This window comes from Paramormyrops kingsleyae, chromosome 15 (assembly GCF_048594095.1).
Source record: "Paramormyrops kingsleyae isolate MSU_618 chromosome 15, PKINGS_0.4, whole genome shotgun sequence".
Classification (NCBI taxonomy): Eukaryota; Metazoa; Chordata; class Actinopteri; order Osteoglossiformes; family Mormyridae; genus Paramormyrops; species Paramormyrops kingsleyae.
In genome coordinates this window covers 1811954-1831458 of record NC_132811.1, presented here as the reverse complement: position 1 = coordinate 1831458, position 19505 = coordinate 1811954, and the positions used below count along the sequence as shown (strand labels likewise).

General features: G+C 44.4%; 3 protein-coding genes across 7 annotated transcripts; 2 read left to right on the top strand and 1 right to left on the bottom strand.

The window, feature by feature from the left end:
* Nucleotides 1–1002: 1002 nt before the first annotated feature.
* On the bottom strand, nt 1003–2325 carry fam32a (family with sequence similarity 32 member A). Its single transcript, XM_023843914.2, has 4 exons — nt 2168–2325; nt 1856–1997; nt 1399–1452; nt 1003–1267 (listed from the first exon to the last, which is right to left on the bottom strand). The coding sequence occupies exons 1-4, from the start codon at nt 2239–2241 to the stop codon at nt 1199–1201; spliced, it is 339 nt and encodes a 112-aa protein (XP_023699682.1). The 5' UTR covers nt 2242–2325; the 3' UTR covers nt 1003–1198.
* Nucleotides 2326–3282: 957 nt separating this feature from the next.
* mrpl54 (mitochondrial ribosomal protein L54) lies at nt 3283–5617 on the top strand. Its single transcript, XM_023843749.2, has 3 exons — nt 3283–3452; nt 4274–4430; nt 5140–5617. The coding sequence occupies exons 1-3, from the start codon at nt 3335–3337 to the stop codon at nt 5270–5272; spliced, it is 408 nt and encodes a 135-aa protein (XP_023699517.1). The 5' UTR covers nt 3283–3334; the 3' UTR covers nt 5273–5617.
* Nucleotides 5343–19295, top strand: LOC111860391 (mucosa-associated lymphoid tissue lymphoma translocation protein 1 homolog). 5 transcript variants are annotated; one of them, XR_011982630.1, is made up of 18 exons: nt 5770–6175; nt 6980–7118; nt 7330–7496; nt 8426–8556; nt 9055–9196; nt 9469–9650; nt 9871–9967; nt 10827–10871; nt 10956–10997; nt 11418–11621; nt 13717–13894; nt 14479–14553; nt 16162–16289; nt 16710–16859; nt 17146–17281; nt 17865–18022; nt 18133–18261; nt 18342–18479. XR_011982630.1 is itself a non-coding variant. In XM_072699453.1 (17 exons), the coding sequence occupies exons 2-17, from the start codon at nt 6982–6984 to the stop codon at nt 18810–18812; spliced, it is 2436 nt and encodes an 811-aa protein (XP_072555554.1). In that variant the 5' UTR covers nt 5343–5471; nt 6980–6981; the 3' UTR covers nt 18813–19295. The 5 variants fall into 5 exon arrangements, 4 of the variants coding, with proteins under 4 accessions (XP_072555554.1, XP_072555552.1, XP_072555553.1 ...); XM_072699453.1 differs by lacking the exons at nt 5770–6175; nt 17146–17281 and adding an exon at nt 5343–5471 and having other exon boundaries at nt 18342–19295; XM_072699451.1 differs by lacking the exon at nt 17146–17281 and having other exon boundaries at nt 18342–19295.
* Nucleotides 19296–19505: the final 210 nt, after the last annotated feature.

The window sequence follows — 19505 nt, the reverse complement described above, 5'->3', positions numbered from 1 at the left end:
ATCTCCCGTTTCACCACATCCCAAAGATGCTCTGTTGGATTGAGATCTGGTGACTGTGGAGGCCATTTGAGTACAGTGAACTCATTGTCATGTTCAAGAAACCAATCAGAGATGATATGAGCTTTGTGACAGGGTGTGTTATCCTGCTGGAAGTAGCCATTAAATGCTGGCTACACTCTGGTCATATATGGATGGTCTGCAACAATACTCAAGTAGGCTATGGCATTTAAACGATGCTCATTTCATACGAAGGGGCTAAAACTGCTAAGAAAATAACCAGCACACCATTAAACGACCACCAGCAGCCTGAATTGTTGATACAAGGTAGGATGGAGCCATGCTTTCATGTTTTTACACCAAATTCTGGCCCTACCAGCTAAATGTCACATCAGGAATCGAGACTCATCTGGCCAGGCAATGTTTTTCCAATCTTTCATTGTCCAATTTTGGTGAGCCCATGTCCATTGTGGCCTCAGTGTCCTGTTCTTAGCTGACAGGAATGGCACCTGGTGTGGTCTTCTGCTGCTGTAGCCCTTCTGCTTCAAAGTTCATGCAGAGATGCTCTTCTGCATTCCTTGATTATAATGAATGGTTATTCGAGTTACTGTTGCATTTCTATCAGCTTGAACCAGTCTGGCCATTCTTTTACTTCTGCCATCAACATGGCATTTCAGTCCAGAGAACTACGTCTTACTAGATTGGGCTGAAAAACAAAAACATTCTCTGTAAACCCCAGAGATGATCGTGTGTTAAAATCCCAGTAGATCAGCAGTTCCTGAAATACTCATACCCACCTCTGGTACCAAAAACCATTCTGATGTTCGAAATAAACATTAACTGAAGCTCCTAACCTGTATCCATATAATTGTATGCATTGTGCTGCTGACATATGATTGGCTGATCAGATATTTGCTGCAATGAGCAGTTGAAAAGGTGTACCTAATAAAGTGACCAGTGAGTATATGTTTCTTTTAAAGTAAAAAGCACATCAAATTGTCAGAGGACATTTCCCAAGTCTGTTTATTTCACAAAGTCACACTCAAAGCATAAAAATGTTACACATTCTTGCCATCATTTTACAATGGACAATATTCAGAATATCTAAAATTACATAACCAAGCTGTTTTGTTGCAAGACAACTAATCAGAAATGACAAACTTCCATCAGTTTATTCCAAAGACTCCAATAATCTTCCATTTTATTTTGTCCAGCTGACTTTGGGAATATCATAATGCTCCGTTAGGGTATCCAGGTGCCGATTAAAATCCTGAATAAAAATAATACATTTTATATACAAAACCACTTTTGCATAACATTAAAATTATTCTGTATTTCCACTGATAACTTTTGAGGTTCATGCATAAGTGAATCAATTTTATTCCAACATAAATTTCTTACCTCAACTCTTCGTTTGTGTGTTTTTGACGCTTTTTTCAGAATCCTTTCCATTTGCTGTAGTAGATGACAATAAAATTGTGATTTTAAATATATATATAAGGAAACTAAGACAAATAAGGAAAGTACGACAAATGTTCAGGAATACACTTCATTCAACAAATTAAAAGTAATCATTGTAAACCAAGGATGGATAACCCTACCCTATTTGCGTTATCATCAAGTTTAATGGAGTCTTACAGCAAAACTCGATATATGCATATTGCAATACAATTTCAGGTTCTTTAAAAGGCCTAATTATTGTGCCCCATCTGATCACAATGGGGTTATCATGGAACGTCATTATGAAACTACAGCTGACAGCAAGGTCAAGATAAAGTGTCGCGATCTAGTCTAAGTACTACAGATACAATTATTGGGCATTAAAATGCCGTTTTGTGAATACAGCCATTAACCTTACCCTCTTTTCCTGCATTTTATCAAACGCTATTTGGGCTGGAGTTCTTTTATCCATGTACCCTTTCTTGGTCTCTGGCTCTTCTTTCTGCGTCATCATCTGCTGCTCCAAGCGCTGCTTCATCTCCTTGTCTTTCTTTTTCTTCCTATAATGATGCCAAATGACAGACAGAGAGGAGAAACACCGCGGTCTGTTAGCTTCACAAAACATTCGGTCTAAATTTCTATACCCGACTTCTGTGGCAAGTCCGCCACAAAAACCATGCTGACAGTTACGTATCTACACTTCATAGATATTACGGTATGTAGTAATTACTTTTTCCCCGACGAAATATCACCAGTTCCTTTAAGTTTGAGCGATCCCTTTTGCACCTTCGCGTACTCCGCCATTATTATTTTTGCCTGCTACCGCTCTTCTTCCTCCTCAGTATCATATGTACCTGATGAAGACCAACGCGAAAACGCACACTGCCATCTACTGTTGGGAATGCGCTTTAATCTATAACCTAGGGTAGGGGTCACGGACCTTATTGAAACTGAGAGCTACTTCACGGGTACTGAGCCATACGAAGGGCTACCAGTTTGAAACGCCCTCCTAAACTTATCTAAACTTCATGTATAAAAAACATGTTTTTAATGCTTTTTTTTTTTAGATATTGTCATTTTCAAATCTATATTAATGTAAATGTGATTAAAGAAGAATAGCAACAGGATAAAATTAAATTTTAGACGCTGCTCACTGGTGAGTTTTGCTATTTTTAGAACAGGTCTTCGGGCAACTCATGTGGTCCTTGGGGGCATCCTGGTGCCCGCTCTTGTTTCATCTCCTGGTAGGTGATGAAACAAGGCTGGATACTGACTTCAGTCACTTCCCTGGCTAGATGTGCTAGTTTGGCCATGTCCTTATCACTTTATAGGGTCAGATTGACTTCCACCATTTTCATAATCCACCATATAGTGTCTATATTCAAATTGTTATCCCAGAATACTAGGGCATCCTCAATACTTCTCCTTACAGAAACACCATTCTGAATGGTATAAACACAAGGCATCCATTAAAAATGTAACAAGAGATGCCCAGTGCAGGACATGATGACATTGTATTTCTCTACATACAGTAGATATAGTCACAGTGGTACCAGATGGAGAAGTGCTGATTGCAGTGCCTCAAGACAGCATTTAAGATCTAAAAATTGATGATGCTGGTTCTCTTAATTTTCTTGTAGTTTTGTAATTATACTGAGGTCTAATCAAAGTCACTGACAGCGATACACATAATTCGGTCATTATCAAGAGCCGCATTTACGTCTGTTTGTCATAGGTAGTGGAACATTTGGAAACATGCAACCCAATCGGAAGGCAAATCACTGCAATGGCTAGGGGTCGGCTCTGGGGGTCGCTAGTGTACAAAACAACTCCCGTCGCCGGAAATACGTCACGCCGTCGACTCGGACAGCGCACATTGTGGAAGAAGAGTGTGGAGATGTCTGCTCTGTTTGGGGTTGTTAGTAAATTTAGGTTCATTGTACAAAAATCCGAATATGTTGCACACGCATTTCATTTCAGAATACAGACTTGTGGGTATGCTACAAAGAAAGCTGGTAAGCTTTATTTTTCTTAGTTAATTTTAAGAGTATCTGCAATCGCTTCAGACACTCGTCGTTATTTAATTACTGACCAGGTGTGACCTTGGTTTTGATCGATTTCGTATAAAAACGTCACGTTGGGACCCTGCATGTTTTTATTTTCCGTATACGCATTGAGCAAATTGTATATGCGTAAAGTTTGCCAAACAGCTGTTAGATTTGTTAGATATGTAGTGTTAGTTGTCAGGGTGATGCTGTCAGCCATGATATCTGCGTGGTTGGCAACTGCGGTCTTGTTAGTTTGTCAGCCTACAAATTGTGGCAGTCTCCTCACCTCTATGATATTGGTGGTGGGGGGGGGGGATGCAGATCTTGCACTAAAAACTTAATTGATCTTTTCTAACCAGTTAGCTAACTTGGTAAGAAAAAAATAATATGGGCTAAATAAACGTGCGTCAAGGCTGATGCGGGAGAATTTAAGAAGCTTCTACTTCGATTGTGTGGAAATGGTAAAATCCTACTGCCAGCCTACTGTAATCTGCAAGGATACCGTTCATACAAACGTGATAAAAGTTCATTAGTATTCGAAACTTTTAAAGCTTTAGTATTACAAAATAATAACAAAAAACACTTCAGTCAGTTTTTATATGTTCAGTACTTTGCATACCTTAAGTTTTATTATAATGCTACAAGCCCAATCGTGATCTATATTGTGGATTGTGATTCTAATCTAATGTATTTTGATATGACATTTTGGCCATATTGCCTAGTCCTAGTTTAAATACTGTAAAGGCTTCATGTGCACAGTTATTAATGCATACATGCATCATTTGCAGCTACCAAGGGGAAATCGAAAGGCATGACGAAGGAAACCCTAAAAGGTCCTGAGGTCTGCAAGGACCCTGTGCATCTGACCAGCCACGCAGTCGGGGTGAACATCTTCAAGCAGGGTCAGGATCCTCCACTGCAGCCGCCCGAGGAATATCCGGCATGGTGAGACACATCGTGCCAGTCTGCACCGCTGTGTGACTCGTCAGTAATGTGAATTTTAACTTTCGCATAGAATTCCTGATATCAGAAATACACATTGTAACTAGATACAACTGAACTTCGGATATCAAGTATTAGCATTCTAACTATAGTTAGAATTGAATTTGATATCCTCTAGAGATTAATTAAAGCTAAAGCGACTTTCCGTAGAAGGTCATCAGTACATATCCTGTGGTCGGCAGAGTGATTTCACTGTTAGGCCCTTGAGCGGGGCCCTTGAGCGGGGCCCTTAACTGCATTTGCTCCAGGGACACTGTTTGACCTGCTCACTGATCCTCACTAGCATGTTCCTTTGGGGAAAGTGTCTCTATGTAAATATCCTATAACTGACTTGAATTTTCTGACACAGTTCCATACCACTCACCCCCCCCCCCACCCCCCCCCCCCCATGCTGACCGCCCTGACACACACTACATTCAACATTAAACACTACACAAAACATTACGGTGCACACAGTAAGAGCACAACAGACACTAACTATACACAGCTATTTACATGAAGAAGGACGGCTGTTTACAAGGCTCCTGGGGCATCCTGGGAAATGCAAATTGGCTCTGCTGTCTCATCAGGCGCTACAATGTAAAAAGAAGTGAATGAAGTTAGTGTTCTGTCAGTGCATGATGCCAAAGGGTTTCTTTGTTGCCTCCCTTAGGCTGTTCCAGTTAAATCTGGGCCCCCCAAAGAAGATCTCTGAGCTCGACCCAGACAGCCACGGCTACTTGAAGAGAGTGAGGAAGGAGCACATATGGCGAGACAACAAATTGCGAAAAGGCAAAAAGTTTTAGCGGACTGTTTTGGGGAAACCAGAGTTCTGTGGCCGTCGGTGGATGGAGACATTGAGACCTGGGACTACTACTCTGACTAGAGTTTCAGCCGTCATCTGTCATGACTCTCGAAGATTGAACTGAGACTTGAATTTGTAATAAAGTGATCTGTTTGAGGGCGATGGCTTCCAGCAAAGTATCTGAACGCAGGATGGAGCTCGTAAGCAGTGCTTCATTGTGCATCCCATTTTTCTGCTATGAAAAAGTGGAATCGACACTTTTTCCATGCTATTTGTTCAGCGTATACTGTTGAAAAAAAAATCTCATTTTAAATGTGCATTTTATTATAAATAATTGGAAATGGAACATCACTGAGTACAGTGTTCAGTTGTTTTTAAAGTAATTGCATGTAATTTTTGCAAATGCCATAATATCGTATAATTTTATATTCAAATTTTGATTTCGTTAATGTACTGACTTTTTTTTATTTTTTTTACTTACACAAAGACCTGTTAACTTTTTAACGAAAGTCAATAACACTTCTACAAAAACAGAAGCGTAAGACAAGTTGCACGCCTCCTTGGCTTCCTTCACGCAATACGCCCAGGGAATTTGAAAGTACAAACCATCCAATGGCAATAGCAAAGCCTAACAATCATTGTTAAACCTATTTTACATTAAATATGCCGGAAGGACAAACGTGTTTGTGAGCCGCTTTACAAAGTTTCTAGAGAGCCCAGAACTATTTTTTTTTCCAAACTCTTATCTGATTTGATTTGGAAAGATTTATGGGTTTATTTGCGTGTAACATTTGCACGCAGTAAGAAACGCGACGCGGTGCATATGGGCGTTACATGTCCCTCAAAACGCGGCGGCTGGCGGCGTCTGAGGCTGAACATTCCGGAAGCGGTCCGCCGAGCAGTGGTATGCCTGTTTCTTATTTTATCTTATTTCATAACCACTAACCTGCATCACACTTTAGTTAGTACAGGTAAAGGGGAAGTGATTATACCTGACAAACAGTCTTAGACACCAGAATTAGCCATTAATTGAAATAAAAGTGTTTTGCCCGCTTCTCCTTAGTGCGCGACTGCGTCGTCGTAAACACGCTTTCGTGTGAAGGAGTCAGTTTAGGGGGGAAATACGACGTATTGATTATTACAGTACCGGGGAGGGATAGAAATAAGTCCAAGGTGATTACAAATGTTAGACAGAAATACTGCTTATTTAAGTAAAATGTCACATGATGTTTCCTGATTATTAATATTTTCAGCTAGCAGTTGCCTGTGAAATGTAAAGGGAAGGACAATCGTGTCAATGTTCCTGTGAGAAATTAATAAGAAGTACAAATGTTTTTGTTGCCACTTCAACTACTAAAACTAGGTGGATTCTTTCAGCGTTTAATGTCAGTCGCGGGGAAATAGTTTAACTCTAACAGATTTAGTTCCATCTTGTAAAAAAGCGTCAAATTAATTAACTTGTAGCAATGGCAATCATTATTAAAGTGGATTCATTGCATCACGCATGTACACATCTGGATGATTTACGAGGAATCGATTAATCACCGAAGTATCTGATTTATCTTTGGTAAAACAGCCTCTTTCTGTGCATTAGAGGAGCCGTCATGTGCTACAGCGCATGTGAGGCTGCAGCTTTTCAAACGGCTTCAGCGCCGGACGAGCGTCGGTCGCTTCCCCTTTAATGATGACATTGGCTCCGTTGTGGCAGGGATGGGGGACTGGAGCCTGGGCTTGGGAACCCTGGGGGAGGAGGCGCTGCGCAAGCTGGCGGCAATGCTGGACAACCCCAAGTGCGGCTGGCGGCAGCTGGCCGCTGCGCTGACGGAGAAACCGCAGTTCCGCTACAGGTACGGGAGACCAGCCAGCCTTCTCCAGCCAGTCTTAACTGCTTTGGTTTAAGTTTTAAAGATCACTGGCGTTTTCGTCAGCAACATATAAATTGTATGCGTTTCAATTATTTAAAATTTATTAGGTATGTAAAGCTGCAGTTGATTGATATAATAATGGTATATTATATTGGTATAGTAACTGTCTTGTTTTGATGTAATTTGCTTGCAGTGAGAAGCAGCTGATTGGCTGCTCCCTCCAGGTGCTCAGCTCCACCGGCAGCCCCAGCCGCTCCCTGCTGGCAATGCTGGCCGACCATGCCTGCCCCCTGGGTTTCTTGCTGCACTGCCTCAAGAAGATCGAGCACCACAGTGCAGTGCAGTATCTCAGTGTTACAGGTGACTACCGACTACTGCTACGGCCAGGCCTGCCTTGTGTCCTGCTCGGGCTTGGAGACGATATAATCTCCACCCCACCCGGACACACACATTTCTTGACTCTGCACAGGCATCCATTCGTATGAGAGAGACACTATCATTCGCAGCTTTAATGCTTTGAAGTTATCTATTGGAAAATTTATGACACATTCGTTATTTACATATACCGGGCCCTTAAACAGCCCAGACACAGGCCTATACAGAATTACCACTTACATTATAATCCACTCTGTTCATTAATGTTAATAACCCACCACTGTCTTTTTCAGTCGCCTCTGCTATCTTTTTTGTTTGTCTTTTCTTTTCTGAGCGCCTGACTTTTGACGACATGCCATCATGGCAGTTGACTGAAGGGGGGAGGGGCTGTAAATGATGCACTTTTGACACTTTTGGTGTCAAACTGCTGGAGGAAACCTTAAACACAGGGAGGAAGGACATGCAAACTCCACACAGGCAGGCTTGATGATGACAGTTTTTACCGTCACATCAAACTGTCTCAGGTTTAAGTCCGACTGGAGCACTCATGTTCCCCCTCATTTTCACATGGGGGTCTCTGTAGAAGCAAATTTGTTTCTATTCTTTCGGTTCCCTAGGTATGAGATCTTAGCCAGTTTTTCAACATTCATTAATGTTAATAACCCACCATTCTTTTTGTAATCACCTCTGCTAACATTTTCTCTTTTCCATTTTTCTCTCCTTTTCTGAACACTTGAAGTCTTTATGTTTGTTTACATCCATTGGGGAAATCCAGTGATTACATGTGTATGTCAATAATAACTATCAACTTTTAGTTGTCAGTTTTGTAACAACTGAAAACAAATGCACTTGTATGATAACTAGGGACAAATGGTACCTGAAACATTGTAATTCTTTTCTTTCTTCCTTTGAAGTGATGGAGCAGATCCGGATTACAGTGCAGCCGGAATCTCAGTTTGTGCAGGAGGGCAAGAGTGTGATTCTGAAGTGTCGGGCGGCTGGCCCCACGGGCCTGACCTACCAGTGGTTTAAGGGAAAGGCGGAGGTTGGCTTTAATGACACGTGTCTTATTTACTTCATTGGAAGGGCTCTTGCCCTCATGTAGAAGTTGTGAACAAGGGTACGTTTTTCGATCATTAAAGCTGTGATTCTGTGAGAGAAAATCCTCTCACACACCTACAGGTACTGAGTGGGATTGTCAGAAAAAAAATTGGGGGGGGGGTGGGGGGTCTGACGACCCTATTGGTACATTGGGATAGATTTTCCAAATGACTGGGGGGGAACGGCACCCCCCTTTGTAGATTTTACCAACTGTGGGGCTGAAATTTTTTTTTCGAGAGTGGTTGTGTGATTGTATAATTGTACTCCCTGGCTAGGTGCCTGAATGGTAATAAATCATTTTTTTTCATCACTGCTGTTAGTATCAGTAGTACAGTAACACTCATTGTAGGTGTTTTACTCCTTGTGTTTGTGATTTGTTTGCCAAAAAAAGCTAACAAGCAATTGCATGTGGTTTGATGTTTTGCTTTGTCTGTGCTTTTAGGTTCCTGGTGGCAGTGGGCCCGAGCTGGTGCTGTGCCCGTTTGCGGCAGCTCTGCAGGGGCACTACATCTGCCGTGTGAGCCAGGCGGAGCACTTCGTCTTCTCCCAGTGGGCACGCGTCAGCTCCTGCAGCGCCAGCATGGGTACGCTTCTTGGCGCTTTTAGGGGTCATTTCAAGCATCACTGCTTAACATGCAGCTTTGGTTCACTCAGTACTCAGCTTCTTTATGAACCTACCCGGTGGCCTTGGCTGACTTGGGACGGAATGCAGTTAAACCTCTAAATGCTGCACATGAGACCTGACAGGGTCGTGCCTTTTTAGACCCGCTGGCCAAAAGCCTCCATAGCTTCTGGACTTTGTCTGACCAGCTTTGGTATTTCAAACAACATGACAGGATCCCTTGGTGTCTTTCAGGAATTATTTGCAACTTCTCCTCTGTGAGGGATCTGTGCATCATCGGGCAGCCCCAAAGTGTGGCCGCGTCTGAGGGGGAATCCCTGCATCTGGAATGTACAGTTGAGGGAAATCCCGCTCCTGAGTACCAGTGGTACCACAACAAGGACCCTCTGCCTCAGGCTGTGGATTCCCATCTCAAGGTCACACTTCTTTCTGTTCCTAATAAGGGGCATAAACAGTCTGTTGAAGTTATACCAAGCTTGGTTTATTTGTTTTAGGACTAGTTGCTATCTATGTTTAGGCTTTTTGGTCATTTTCAGAGTTCTTTACGTTTGTTAGCTTTTGTTGCTAAATTGGGGTTGCTTCTGGACTTACTGTGCTATTTTCAGATATTGTTTTTAACACATGTTGTGTTTCTAGATTCCATGTGTGACCACTGCAGATAGGGGGCAGTATAGCTGCAGAGTGTACAATCGCTACCAGGAGGTCTGGAGTGATGAAGTTTATGTGTCAGTCGGTAAGTGTGAAGTACAGCAAGTACTTCTGTGGTCTGTTATACAGGGGAACACCTGTTACAAATGTCTTGGAAATCTATACTGCCCGGCCAAAATAAAGTGGCACTTTGTTATTTTGTTGGGTCGCCTTTAGCTTTGATGGTGCACATCTGTCATGGGATTGTTTCCACAAGCTTATGCAACATCTCAACATTTATTTTCATCTGATTTGTATTCATTTCTCACCGCGGTCTTGTGTTGATGATAGGTGAGTTGAACCATAAAGTCTTCTTCAGCACATCTCAAAGACCTTCAGTGGGGTTAAGGTCAAGACTCTGTGGTGGCCAATTCATGTGTGAAAATGATTCCTCATGCTTCCTGAACCTCTCTTTGACAATTCGAGCCCAATGAGCCTTGGCATTATCATCCTGGAATATGCCCAACCCATTAGGGAAGAAAAGCTCCATTGATGATGGATGGATGGGGGTGTAACCTGGCCATCCAGTAGGTTCAGGAAGTCAGCTGACTTCACTTTATTGGTCCATAATGTTGCTGAGCTGTAATAATGATCCAATCATCAGGTTTTAAGTATTTGCTGATTTAAATTAAATTTGTGATTCAATTTATTTTTGGCCGGGCAGTGTATTTACATGAAGTAAACCAGCTTTTTGTCTTTAATCAACAAGAGAGTAAAACATACATTTGCTTGCTTCCACATTATATTTTATCTGTAATACAAATAACAATGTACAAAATAAAGCATAAGTAGTACCGAACATGTAACTATTATGTATGCAGTCCCCTAAGCAAACATACATACATGCAATAGTAAATCTCTTACTATAATGTTAGACTTTAAACAACCTGGTTTGTGATTATTAGGTCCCTGCTCATTCTCTGAATCTTGCTGGGCTGAGAATGTCCAAGGTATGTCTCACACCCAACGGGTCTGACATTCTGAGTGATGCTTGTGAAAGACCCGTGTTCATTAACTAGCTTTTTTTTTAACAGGTTCGTCTGCGTGCCCAGTGAGGCAGCGTCGCCATTTCTATGGTGAGCACCACAAGCGCAGCGTGCAAATCCAAGCGCAGCGTGCAAATCCAAGCACAGTGCCATCTGCCAACACGCTGTGAACTTCTTGTCCTGTCCTTAATGCTCATTGTTCCAAGCTCAGTCACGCAGTATAGCTTGTACTGTTTCTCTCGGGAAGTGTGCATTAATTATATAATTTCATTTTCTGTTAAAAGAGATTGAATAATAACATACTTGAAAAAATGTGGTTTGCAATGTAAATATGCCATTTTTAAATTACACTAATTAAAGCTTTTGTCCAAAGTGACATGAGTGAGGCAGATAGCTGCCAGGGTTTTACTGATTGAAGTTGAAAGTTTATAGAACATAAAGAGCTTCCAGTAAAGCAGCAGTGTTGCTGTATTTGGGCCCGTGCTTCTCAGTCTGGTCTCTCCTGCTCAGCGACAGACAAGGTGGCTCTGCTCATTGGGAACATGAACTATCAGCACCACCGGCAGCTGAAGGCCCCCATGGCCGACGTCCACGAGCTCACCAACCTGCTGCGGCAGCTGGACTTCAAGGTGGTGTCCTTGCTGGACCTCAGCTGGCAGGAGATGCACAGCGCTGTGACAGAGTTCCTTTTGCTGCTGGACCGCGGCGTGTACGGTCAGTCTGGGGGGTGTCTTCGCGGAGTTTCTGTTCAGATGTCTCAGCGATTGATTGGTCTTGTCTGATCACCTCAACGAAGGACTTTGGAAGGAAATTCCTTATGTTTGGAAGCTGTGCCACTAAGGCTGCTTGTATAGCTGAAGTCAGCTGGCAGTCAGGGGCTCTCACATTGCCGCTTTGCAGATTATTAGACCCACAATGTCACAGAGAGCATCCATGCCACGGCCAGTTTGACGTTAAATTACAACTGTGTTAAACTGTGGTTTATGAAGCTCAAGTCTGGTGTTTTGTGAATATTCTTTGCTTATTGAGGTATCTTACCTGGCTCAGAGAGGGAAAGTTCAGGTTCAGAAAGTACAAATGCAGACCAAGATATTGTTTCAACCAACCAGTCAAGCATGAAGAGTGACATTCACAGAGTACTCAGCTGGTTAGTCACTGGCGCATGGGGTCCTGTAGGCCGTATCTCAGTCAGTCACTGGTGCATGGGGTCCTGTAGGCCGTATCTCAGTAAGTCACTGGCGCATGGGGTTCTGAAGGCTGTATCTCAGTCAGTCACTGGCGCATGGGGTCCTGTAGGCCGTATCTCGGTCAGTCACTGGCGTATGGGGTCCTGTAGACCGTATCTCAGTAAGTCACTGGCGCATGGGGTCCTGTAGGCCGTATCTCGGTCAGTCACTGGCGTATGGGGTCCTGTAGGCCGTATCTCGGTCAGTCACTGGCGTATGGGGTCCTGTAGGCCGTATCTCGGTCAGTCACTGGCGCATGGGGTCCTGTAGGCCGTATCTCGGTCAGTCACTGGCGCATGGGGTCCTGTAGGCCGTATCTCGGTCAGTCACTGGCGTATGGGGTCCTGTAGGCCGTATCTCGGTCAGTCACTGGCGCATGGGGTCCTGTAGGCCGTATCTCGGTAAGTCACTGGCGCATGGGGTCCTGTAGGCCATATCTCGGTAAGTCACTGGCGCATGGGGTCCTGTAGGCCGTATCTCGGTAAGTCACTGGCGCATGGGGTCCTGTAGGCCGTATCTCGGTCAGTCACTGGCGCATGGGGTCCTGTAGGCCGTATCTCGGTCAGTCACTGGCGCATGGGGTCCTGTAGGCCGTATCTCGGTCAGTCACTGGCGCATGGGGTCCTGTAGGCCGTATCTCGGTAAGTCACTGGCGCATGGGGTCCTGTAGGCCGTATCTCTGTCAGTCACTGGCGCATGGGGTCCTGTAGGCCGTATCTCTGTCAGTCACTGGCGCATGGGGTTCTGAAGGCCGTATCTGTCAGTCACTGGCGCATGGGGTCCTGTAGGCCGTATCTCTGTCAGTCACTAGCGCATGTGGTCCTGTAGGCCGTATCTCAGTCAGTCACTGGCGCATGGGGTCCTGTAGGCCGTATCTGTCAGTCACTGGCGCATGGGGTCCTGTAGGCCGTATCTGTCAGTCACTGGCGCATGGGGTCCTGTAGGCCGTATCTCAGTCAGTCACTGGCGCATGGGGTCCTGTAGGCCGTATCTCAGTCAGTCACTGGCGCATGGGGTTCTGAAGGCCGTATCTGTCAGTCACTGGCGCATGGGGTTCTGAAGGCCGTATCTGTCAGTCACTGGCGCATGGGGTCCTGTAGGCCGTATCTGTCAGTCACTGGCGCATGGGGTTCTGAAGGCCGTATCTGTCAGTCACTGGCGCATGGGGTCCTGAAGGCCGTATCTCAGTCAGTCACTGGCGTATGGGGTCCTGTAGGCCGTATCTCGGTCAGTCACTGGCGCATGGGGTCCTGTAGGCCGTATCTCGGTCAGTCACTGGCGCATGGGGTCCTGTAGGCCGTATCTCGGTCAGTCACTGGCGCATGGGGTCCTGTAGGCCGTATCTCGGTCAGTCACTGGCGCATGTGGTCCTGTAGGCTGTATTTCAGTCTGAATGAGCACCATGTCATTAGCTTATATTGACTGGGAGCCAGCTGGCAGAGCAGACGGTGATAATCGTGTGACTGTCCCCGCTAATTACCATTGTGTTCTGAACCCTTGTCAGCATGTCTAACAGTCTTTGTCGCTCAGTCATTTTTTTCCTTAAGTTTTTTTTGCTGTAAAGTGCTCCTGTCGCACTTCAGGGTTGCTGTACTTTGCGGGTCACGGTTATGAAAACTACGGCAACAGCTTCATGGTGCCCATCGACGCGCCCGCATCTTACACCTCGGAACACTGTCTGTGGGTGCAGGACGTGCTGCAGCGCATGCAGGAGCGTCAGACGGGGCTCAATGTCTTCCTACTGGACATGTGTCGCAAACGGTACCTTCCTCATCGGCGCAGGAGCTGCACCTTTATGCAGGGCTGCCAGTTCTCACGCATCCGGCCTGACACTCGTGCTTTCAGACACACATTAAACACATTTGAACACATTAAGGTCCTTTAAGTAATTTGTATGTATTAACCTTAATATTTCTTTACTTGAAATTCATTCAACCCAAGTAGCAAATCAGTCTTAAAATAGAGGAATAGCACATCTATCTTGTTTTTACTGATGGAAAAAAGGACAGATTTTTTTGCTTATGTATTGAGGGTATTTAGTATTAAATAAGACGCTTTTACGGCAGGCCCCTGCTTCCCCTCCGTGAAGATTCACCTGGCAGCAGTTCATTACTGCAGCACTCGCTGGGAACTGGCTCAGACCTGCCCAGAGTAGTTTTCTTTCTCGGTTATTCGGAAACTCCGCACCTATCAATGAATCACCATTACTTACACACTTGAAACACTTAACAACAAGGTATTTTAGTGGTTTTATATCCGCATAAAGCCAAGCTAACTTTTTTTTTTTTTTTTAATCTGCTGCATGGTGTTTGGCTTAGTTTGTCCCATATGAACTGTTGCCCTAGAAACCTGAACGATGACGTCATTCCACAACCGGGGCCCCTGAAGGTGACGGCTAACATTGTTTTTGGCTACGCTACGTGAGTTTCTCACCCCTTGGGCTTTTCATGTCAAATCACGTCTAACAGTTAACCGCAGGCAAAACGAGAAAGTTACTAAAAAAATGCATCATCTTCAAAATGTCTTTCTGGGTAACACTTTACTTGACTGGACACATACTTACAAACAATTCAATTACTACCAAAGTACAAATCGTGAGCAAATACAGCAGCTTCTTCAGATAAAAGATGCGTCATGATTCATTAATGAACAAACATGAGATCAGTATTTCACTTGTGTTATTCATGACTTGTTCCTTCAGTAGTTCACAAAGATTTACAGAATTAACAGATATAGTAACGAATAGAATAACTGCTTCGGATAAAAGATGCATCACCATTCATTAACGATGAACAAACATGAGATTAGTATGTAACGAAGACTTGTTTGTGGTTAATTAATATATAAATAGTCACATAATACTACATTATTTGTGCCCCGTCAGGTAAAGTGTTAATTTCTCAGTGCTTTTTGCATTTAAAATATTTTGCTTGGATCATTTTAAATTTGTTTTATTCAAAGCATGATCTACACATTCATAGGGGTTGGTTTATTCACAACAAAAACAGTTAAAAAATAGAGAGAAACTGAATAATTTTTTGTCATCATTTGTGCCTTTGACAGGTCTTGTTCACTGTTGACTCATGTAAGACCAACGTGACTTAATAAAACAGTTTTTTTAGGTGAATTTGCTGAAACAGATGTTTTGGCTTCTGCTTTATGACTTTTTAGTAGATGTATTGGCACGTTCTAAGGCTGTTCCTGTGTAACTAGTCTTATGCTTCAAGTCACTTAATTTGCACCCCCGTTTTTTAGCCAGACGGTGGGGGGATTCTGTGCCCTGTGCACATAGGGGCATTTTGGCTTCTGTTGCCACTGAGCCTTTAATTATTCATTATTTAGCTGTTATACCCTCCAATATCCTATAACTACCCTCCAACCTGCCTGCCCTTGGCTCAACACGATGCCTCGCCATCCTTCCCTGCGGCTGTGCCTCTATTAATCCTGCCATCGTGCATCAAGCACCACGTGCCTGCACCGGTCGGCCGCTGCATTGAGACATATATTTCAACCCCTGTATTAGCTTAGTCATTTCATCTTGTCTGTATTAGCTTAGTCATTTCATCTTGTTTGTTTGACTCATCTGCCGGCCCCTGGAGGATGGGCTCCCCCTTTGGGTCTGGTTCCTCCCAAGGTTTCTTCCTCTTAGGGAGTTTTTCCTTGCCACCGTTGCCTTTGGCTTACTCAATGGGGGGTCCTTACGAGGCAGAAATGTAAAGCGCATTGAGACAATGTAATGTTGTGATAATGCGCTATATAAATAAAATTGAATTGAATTGAAAATATAATCTGATCTAAAATCATGTTCAGATTAGCAGAACTAAAGTTCCTACTGTTATAGACTCTGAAAAAATCTGAAAAATAGTGATTTAGCCACATTGCTGCCATAACACGTTACTGTTATTACCGTGGGATCGGAACCTCCAGAGGTGTGAGTCAGCAATACTAGGCACCATGCTGCTTATGGTAGTGATGGATTCATGATTTGTTACATATGCACAGATTATATGAAAGCTGTGAATTTGCAGGTGTGTTGATGCTGAAGCCTATGAGATGAATAAAGACGACCTGTCCAATGGGATCTTCATGAGCTTCCTTAAGCGGCGCCTCTTAGAGGATGAGAAGGTTACAGTAATGCTTGACAAGGTAGCTGAAGGTATGAAGCTCCTGTTATGACTCTTCCTGCCGTATCCTTGTCACTGTCAGGTAGCTGAGCCCCTGGCCAGCCTTAGCTGTTACACTTCAGTGTTTTCTCATCGCTTGTTCCTTTCACTGCTGTTGTTTTCGCACGAGTCTGCAGCCTTATTATAGTTTTGAATTTTTGATTTCTTTTCCCCGGTGGCTGGAGTGACAATCCTGCTAAATAGTATTTAAAAAAATGGTAACGGAAAGTATTTTAACTTTTTTTTCCATGTTATCTTATTTCAGTTTGTTTCCGAAACAATATTTATAGTTTTCATTTAGTTGTATTTTTAAAAATTCATTAGAATTTTCCAACATGTTTTCTTATAGTTTTAGTTTAAGGATAATAATGCTGGTTGGCACTGCAACCCCCTCCCCCCCCCCCCGCTCTCAGATATGGGTCGCTGTGACATCACGCGCGGCCGGCAGGCCCTGGAGCTGCGCAGTAACCTGTCGGAGCGCCGCGCTTTGACCGACCGCGTCCAGGCCTCCAGCTGCCCGGCGGCCACGTCGGCTCGGAACCTGCAGTGGGCCATCGCTCACGGTGAGGCCGCGTGGCTTGCTGGGCGCCTCCATGAACATGCCTTCCCAGGATTGTAGGTTTGAATCTCTGGAGGTCACATGTCCCTTCTGTCCAAAACATGCGGTGTTTATTTTTCAACAACAACTTATTTGCCGAAAGCACAGAACCGACGGGGACTGGAGTGCACATAAGGGAGTGGACATCTATCTAAAGCTCCCCTCCAATACATTAAGTTTGATCATATATAGCATTTTTAATAGTACGGCTTCCGTGGTAGAAATTACGTTTTGTTGTTTTAACTATGCAGCTTCTAAATGGCTCAGAACAAATCCCCCAAAGCACCGCGGATCCAACGTCTCCGTCGTGTGTGGAGCACGTGCCACTCTGAGGGACGCCGTTAGACTAGAGAGCTGCAATATCTGCTGCCTCAGCCATTCACTTAGGTACAGAAGTGTTTGCACATTTGAAATCTCTGTCCGCCAACCTCTTATTCCTTCAAAAAATGCTCATTAGACCATCCGAGAGAAATCGTTGCACTGCAGCTCTGCAAATCAAATATTCCAGTCGGCATTCTCTAGCAAAGCCCGAGGTATTAAGAAAAGCATCCTCTTTGCACACATTTGTACAGCGAGCGCCTCAAACAAATACTTTCTCATAGTTAGATGGTATTTGTAATGCTGCTAAACATCTCTAGGCCTAGTATTGATGGCGCAGCCTTTCGCATTTGGCTCGCGGCCTGAATTTTCCAAACGCAAATCTGATCATTGCCGAGGACCGTAACATAATTCTTGATCCCCACAAAGATAGATCATCGGATAGAACATGTCGCCCGTCTATCTCCTCTGAGCTTATTACCTACCCCAATCTCATCGATACATGGAGGATCAACATCTCACAGACAGGGAATATTCATTTTTCTCCAAAACGCACAAATCTTACTCCCATTTTTAATTTATCTTTAGTGTAGGCCGGGTTATGCTAACTATGGTAAACGGCCGCGTGACGTCACCTCTCGTGTTGCGGCAGTGCTTCCGGAGAGCCGCTGCCTGCAGTTCGACTGCGGCGTGAGGGTCCAGCTGGGATTCGCGGCCGAGTTCTCCAACATCATGGTCGTCTACAGCCGCATCCTGCGCAGGCCGAGCCACGTGGTGGCCTGTACAGCCCAGCTGTCCGACTTCTCGGAGGTGAGCGTGTCCGGGCGGGGTGGGAGTGAGGGGGGGGTCTCTTTGCTGTGCCCCCACCACAGACCTCTAACCCGAGGCTTTGCTCCTCTCCCTCCACGCACGGGTTTCAGGGCGTAGACGTGGACTTGAAGCTGACCAATCGGGAGAGCCCGCGGGACGCAGGCAGCTGGCTGCTCGCTGCTGATAATTCGGCAGAGCTGAGCCTTTACACTCGTTTCACGGCTCTGCAGAAGGTCAAGGTGAGGACCCTCACGTCACTCCTTTTCGTGACGCTTTATCTTCTTGGTGTGCTGACCGTGTGCTTGTGTCTCCGTCGCAGAAGGAGCTCTCATTCACGGTGTGCCTTCAGTACCAGTACGACAGCATGGATGAGCAGGTGCAGGAGAGGCTGACGGTCTCTGTAGGCAAACCCCTGGTGGCTAAGCTGAACCTCTCCGAGGCCTGTCTCCCCTGCCACGCCTCCACGGCCTCCTCCTTCGACTCGCAGATTTTCGGCCCCGCGGGGTCTGGGTGTTCCCCCGAGCCGCTTCACTGCTGCCCCCCAAGCGCATACAGCCAAGGCCCGGCCTCGGCCTGCTGGGCGCCGCACGTAAAGCCGGTGAACTGTGCCGACGCAGCCTGCCCGGGCAGCGCCAACATGCCGGAGGAGACCTTTAGCCCGGAGTTCGAGCTCCTCCAGACACAAGCTCTTCAGGCTCCCTCAGCTGCCTGTAAGAGTGTGCAGCCCAGTGGTAGCCATTTGGAGGACCTTCCCATCCAGTCGGGCAAGCAGAACTTTCACTCTTTTTAGAGTCAAATCACAGAACACATCTCTTAAATTGCCACTAATCTGTATTATATTTTAATGCAGGATTGCACTCTGTTCTATTATAAAGCATTACTTAAAGTTAGCATAACTGCATGTGTGACGCTAATCTTATATTTAGTATCTATTAACCTAGTTGCAAAGCAGCTAATGCGGTTGTTTTTTTTTGTTCTAGATTGAGTTTTATACTTTAAAATGACAATTTACATAATGAGCAAATGACCTTGTGATTGATTGATGGATGGATGGATGGACATGGATGAACACCTTTGTTTATGAGCACACTAATCAATAATTATTGTTTGCTTGTTTATTAATCAAGAAATGTGGGTCTTTATATATAAAGGTCATGACAGTAAAACGCTAGGTATGCTTATTTTTGTAAAAGTATTTACTGTATAGTAGTTAATGTGAACTGTAGTATTTCTTAACCTAGATGAATGTAATAAAGGACAACACAGAACATAATGCTCAGATTTATTTTCCTGGGTATTTATTGAAGAACAACACCTATTATGAAATTAGTTCTACTGGACAACACTGCAGACAGTGGTATGTTTAATAGAGATGGTATTTCACTGTTTCTTGCTATACTGAGGGAGCAAATGTTCTCTTAGTTACGCAAGTTAACTTTTCACCGAAAGCTGAATGCTTGACGCCCCAGTCCTCGTCCTTACC